Here is a 6,183-nt window from a genome sequence, read left to right as displayed (position 1 = left end):
TTTCTTATATTTTCTATAGGGACCGAAACCCTATATATCCTTTTATACTAACATGAAAACCTTCCAGTTAACACTTTTTTCTCGTACGCAAAGCTTTTCGAGTTCGATTCCTGGCGAAGGTACATGCCTTACTATAGATAGTCTATGCAATAGAGTCCTGGTTAACGCACAGTGTATAAAAGTGATTTAAAGTGAACAGATACAACTGCATATTGCTTGACTATCATAATCCGTAATACTTACCGCTCGTTCTATCTTAGTATGTATTTGTTTTTTGTTTGGTTAATTTAAACCACTCTTATACATTCGTATCCCCTCCAGGGAACGCCGCCTTAAAGTAGCACTGACCGTGCGGGCGGAGGGGTTTGCGTGCTTTGTTGAGGCTGAGAGCTATGCCAGCGGTAGATTTTCTACCAGCAGGGTCACCCATGCTGGACAGGTCTCAGAAGAGAAGCCAGACTAAGGCGTTCTGCAACGCCCCATCTTACCTAGTATATCCTATCCCAATATTCCTACCCAGTCCCAAACAAACAAATGCGAACATCTGCATCTGTGTCCCACATTGTGGAGTGGCAAGTGCCAAGGCCTAAAGATGGCAGCCCCATCATGGCACTCGGGGTCAGAGGGCCAATAACCCACTACCCTTAAAATAGATTATTAAAGAAACCAAACGAGGAAATAGCCGGACGGACAAACTGTTGACGACCTTTGGACTTAAAAAGAAAACTGTAGTAGGGTTTTGGAATGTTAGAACATTATATGAGGCAGGAAAATTGCAACAAGTAGAAGCAGAAATGGAGAAATATAAGTTGGACATCTTGGGAATGAGCGAAGTGCGTTGGAATGAATTTGGAGAGATGAAAACATCTAGTGGTATGACATTCCTCTATTCAGGTAGACCAAATGAAGATGATGAACATCGTAATGGAGTAGGCATACTCATAAACAAGAAGACTGCTCGAAGTATATTGGACTGGAAGCCTGTATCTGAACGAATAATTATGGTCAGATTACAGGCAAAGGTTAGAAATGTGAGCATCATACAATGCTATGCACCTACAAACCAAGCAGAAATAGAAGAAAAGCAAGAGTTCTACAAAGAATTACAAGACACTATAAATAAGGTTAAGAAGAAAGATGTTATTATTGTAATGGGCGATTTAAATGCTAAAATTGGCTCAGAAAATGTTGGACTGGAGCAAGTGATTGGCAAGCATGGTCTAGGTGATAGAAATGAAAATGGGGAAATGTTTGTAGATTGGTGTGCCTCAAATGAAATGACTATTGGAGGTACACTATTTGCACACAAAAATATACATAAGATCTCTTGGGTATCCCCAGATCATAGAACTCAAAATCAGATTGATCATATAGCTATAAGTAGGAAGTGGAGAACATCTTTATTAGATGTGAGAAGTAAACGTGCAGCAGACATTAGCAGTGATCATCATCTTATGGTAGCTAGTTTTAGGGTAAAAATTATGGCTGCAAAGGAGAAATTTAATAAACAAAGCACAAAGTTTGACATTGGAAAACTACAGAATAATAGTGTAAAACAGGACTTCAAGTTGCAACTTCAAAACAAATATCAAGAACTAGGGGAGCTGGATGGTGATGAGGTGGAACAACACTGGGAAAAGGTGAAAAATACATTTACAACAGTATCAAAAGAAGTTTTGGGATATAGAAACCCTAAGAAAAAGAACTGGATGTTAGAGGAAACTTGGAGGAAAATAGAAGAAAGGAAACACATTAAGCAGAAGATTAATATGTGTAAAACTAGGAAAAAGAAAGCAGAATTACAAGAAGAATATAGGAAAAAAGATCATGAAGTGAAATATAGTGCGCGAGCTGACCGTAGAAAATGGACCAGTGAGTTAGCAGGGAAGGCAGAAAAAGCAGTAAATGAGGGAAATATGAAGGAAGTGTACCAAATTACAAAGATCTTGTCTCAAAAGAAAACCATACGGAATCGCCCAGTGAGAAATAGAGATGGAGTACTCCTTACGAATAAGGAAAATCAGCTCAATAGATGGAAAGAACATTTTTCAGAAGTATTAAACCAAACCATAGAAGGGACAGAAGATTTGCTTGAAATACCGGAAGAAATGCCAGAATATGAAATAGAAGATGAAATAACTACTAAAGAACCAACAAAAGAAGAAATTAAAAAAAGCATTGAGAGAACAAAAGAGTGGTAAAGCACCTGGAATTGATAACATTCCACCAGAAATTCTTAAGGAAGACATGGATATGACAATAGAAATATTACAACCACTTTTTGCAAAAATATGGAAAACAAAATCAATACCAGAAGATTGGAAAAGAGGTTTACTAGTAAAAATACCTAAGAAGGGAGATATTACTAACTGCAATAACTGGAGAGGCATAACACTACTTTCAGTTCCTAGTAAAGTTCTAAGTAGAATTCTTTTAAACCGAATTAAAGGATGTGTTGAGAAAAAGATCCGGAGAGAACAAGCAGGCTTTCGAAGCAACCGTTCCTGTATAGATCAGATAAATACACTGCGTATTATTATAGAACAGAGTATGGAATACTTCTCTAATATGTACCTTATATTTGTGGACTTCCAGAAAGCATTTGACTCTGTAAATAGAATGAAAATGTGGACAATTGTAAAAGAATATGGCATTCCAGCACATATGATTGATCTTATCAAAAACTCCTATGATGGTTCCACATGCCAAGTTGTGCATGAGGGGATACTTACGGATCCAATACCAGTTATTTCAGGAGTAAGGCAAGGATGTATTTTGTCACCAACAATATTTCTGATGGTAATTGATAAAGTAATGAAGAGGGTAACGGAAGGAAAAAGGAGAGGTATAAATTGGAGTCTCACCCAACAGCTAGAAGACTTGTGTTTTGCAGATGATGTTTGTCTGCTGTCTCACACATACCGTAATATGGAAAAGAAATTAGGAGATTTGGATAAGGAAGGGAAAAGAGTTGGTTTAAAGATAAATAGTACAAAGACGAAATCATTAAGAACAAATGTAAAAAAGATGGAAAATTTCCACTTGAATGAGGAAAATATTGAAGAGGTTAAGGAGTTTACATATCTGGGGAGTTTGGTGACAAATACAGGGGGAACAGAAGATGACGTTAGATCAAGAATTAGGAAAGCAAATGTGGCATTTATTCAGCTATATAAAGTTTGGAAAGCCAGAGAAATTTCAATAAGAACTAAGCTGCGAATTTTTAGAACTAATGTGAAGTCAGTTCTCCTTTATGGATGTGAAACTTGGAAAGTAACAAAGAAAATTACTAAAGACCTACAGACATTCATAAACAGATGCCTAAGGAAACTTCTGGGAATATATTGGCCAGATATTATCTCAAATGAAGATCTATGGAAACGTACGCAAGAGGAACCGGTGGCAATACAGATCAAAAGAAGAAAGTGGAAGTGGATTGGCCACACATTGAGGAAAGATCCATCGGCAATAGAGAGACAAGCATTGAGCTGGAATCCACAAGGACAACGTAGGAGAGGAAGGCCAAGAATGAGTTGGAGAAGGACAATAGAGCAAGAAATATGGGAAGCAGGAAAGACCTGGAACGAGATAAGGAAGATGGCTGGAAACAGAGTCCGTTGGCGATGCTTCGTTGAGGCCCTATGCTCCGTAGCGGAGTAACAGGAAATAAGTCAAGTAAGTCAAAGTATACATTCGTATCACTACATCAATGTCAAAGATGAAAGTGAATTACCAATCAGCAGTGGCGGCGATTGGGTTCCAAAACCGGGGAGGGGGGCAAGGTTCCAAAACTTGGGGGGGGGGGCATTTCCATTTGTAGATAAGGTTTAGCATAGTGCGGGGGCAAAAGTGGCAAAAAGTGAGGGGGCATCTACCCCCCCAATCGCCGCTACTGCGAATCAGTGATTGTAAAAATGCAAGGAAACAACATACATTAACCGGGATACGAATCCAAGTATGTTTTTCTAACCATTCTTCTCAGATATAGGTATGAACTATGCTTCATTAACACTTTGTCGAAAATTTAATGATTATGATAAAATAATAATTCTCATTCATCCTGGAGTATTTGTTTTGTATCTTACTGAAATCTCACGAGAATAACATAAAATTTGTGAATTATTGCAATAATGTCATCACATTAAAGTTAGGTAGCGTTGCTTTTTGGTATACATTTGATATAGTAGCAGTAATACACTCCTCACAAAACGTTTGGAATATTGTTACATTAGACACAACAAATTTGGAATATTATTATATTAGACAATAGGTGATGGACACTGTGGCATATGTCGGCGAAAAAACGAGAACGCCAACCAGACAGATACCATGTGTTGTTGCATTCCAAGGCCGCGTCTGTCACCTATTGTCTAACATAACAATATTCTAAACTTTTACTTTTTGTGAGGAGTGCATAATAATAGTAACAATAACAACAAATACTCATCTTTTTACGTTACTGTCATGTTTCAAAGTGGTTAAAATTCTTCTGGCAATCTCCTGGATCTACATTTTGCAGCGTCAGTAGTGCAATTTAATGGGTCAGCATCTTTTTGCGGACCTTCATGGAAACTGAATTAATTACAAGATAATGAGGGTTGGCGACTGGTACTGTAACCAGGATAATAATTTTCTTTTTCCTCTCCTTTTTTTTAGGGTTACGCTGCCGGTGCTGATGAAGGCCCTACTTGTTTCAATGAAAACAAAAAGACCGGGTATGTTTCCACTTTGTACTATTTTTTTCATTTAGTATTCTACATATTTTTAAGTCTTGTAGTATGTTCCGTATATGTTTCTTGAAGTCAAAGCTATCAAATATTTCATGCATATTGTTTATTAGGAGCATGTAATAATCGGAAATGACAGCGTAGAGCTTCCAAATTATATTTTAGAATCTGTGTTAATTATTTCGTTTACATGCCAAGTTATTGTAAATCCTTCACTTCTCCCGCTTAATAAAAACATGTTTGTAAACAGGAAGAGGTAATGAATTTTTTTGTGGTTGTGTAACGTTGCGTTTGTTCATTCTTTTAGATTCATAGTTATGATTAGGGCAGATGGTGATTAGATGAAAACAGAGAACAGACATACACTTTTCGGGCTCGGAAATTAAGGCACCCTTAGGGAGCTCTCAGACCAAAGCGACAACCGACACGCGACCGCCGACAGGGGGGTTTCACACCAAAGAGACAAGCGAGACGAGTCTGTAAAGAAAGCATTCATTACGCATAGGGTAGATCGGGGCAAGTTGAGAGGGAGGCAAGTTGATACATTGCCATTTACGAGGGAACGCGCATTCGCTGGGTAATGTCCGTTAAACAGAAGACGTCGTTCAGCAGTCCCTATTGTCTGAACGTGTGCATGGCTAACGAACAATTTTGTGCGCGAAGTTATCCGACCAAGTGTATATTTCAGGGTGTAAAGTAACTTTTTTGGATGTTGTTTGAAGTCTCCTGGTAGGCTTACATGAACTGTGAATTATTTTGTCTTGGTGGATGTGTGTTGTGCCACTAAAAGGTAAGAAAACTCGGTTATTGTTGTTTGTTTTTCTGTTGTCTGTAGTACGCTATAGTTCGTTAATGAAAATGGCGCCGGTTGGGGAAGTTGATACGGCAGAATTTAGGTTGATACGGTGCATCACCTTACCCCAGCTGCTTCTAATTATTTTTTTGTTTTTTTGTTTACAGAAAATGGTCCGGGATTACGTCAAAAAGACCAGTCGTGGAGAAATACCAGTTGAAACGTTTAGGAAAGCCTACGCCGATGTCAAGAATGGTACCTTGTCACTGAGAGAAGCCGCAAAGAGATATGGAATCGACAAAATGACTCTTATGAGGTATAAAAAGAAAAAAAGAACTAAACCAAAGTGAGGATACCAAAATGCGAATGGGTTAATCCAAACATCGTCAGGTCTTCAGTGAAGATTTAGAACTGCAACTAAAGGAATACATTGTCCACTGTTCAAGTATCTACTATGGTTTGACGCCTAAAACCATGAGAGAGTTCGCATATGAATTAGCAATAGCTAACAAGGTGAAAATTCCTGACACTTGGATAAATAATAAAATTGCCTCGAAAGAATGGTTTACTGCATACATGAAAAGGCATCCTAGACTTCAATAACTTAAAAGCTGTTCTGGAGAAGTACACATTTGAGAGCAAATATATTTGGATCCCCGATAA

The 6,183-nt window shown here is 38.1% G+C and overlaps 1 protein-coding gene across 1 annotated transcript; it reads left to right on the top strand.

Annotated features, from left to right (window-relative positions):
* Positions 1-794: 794 nt before the first annotated feature.
* LOC145986850 (uncharacterized) lies at positions 795-2,201 on the top strand. The gene has a single exon (XM_083121323.1). The coding sequence runs from the start codon at positions 795-797 to the stop codon at positions 2,199-2,201; it is 1,407 nt and encodes a 468-aa protein (XP_082977449.1).
* The last annotated feature ends 3,982 nt before the right edge of the window (positions 2,202-6,183 follow it).

Source organism: Lepisma saccharinum, chromosome 4 (assembly GCF_977018435.1).
Source record: "Lepisma saccharinum chromosome 4, izLepSacc3.1, whole genome shotgun sequence".
NCBI classification, from domain to species: domain Eukaryota; kingdom Metazoa; phylum Arthropoda; class Insecta; order Zygentoma; family Lepismatidae; genus Lepisma; species Lepisma saccharinum.
The sequence above is the reverse complement of the archived record's forward strand: the minus strand, read 5'-3'. Positions and strand labels throughout refer to the sequence as shown.

What these genes read in the sequence shown, in the direction of transcription:
- LOC145986850 (XM_083121323.1), top strand. Translation starts at nt 795, where the DNA reads ATGGAGAAATATAAGTTGGACATCTTGGGAATGAGCGAAGTGCGTTGG.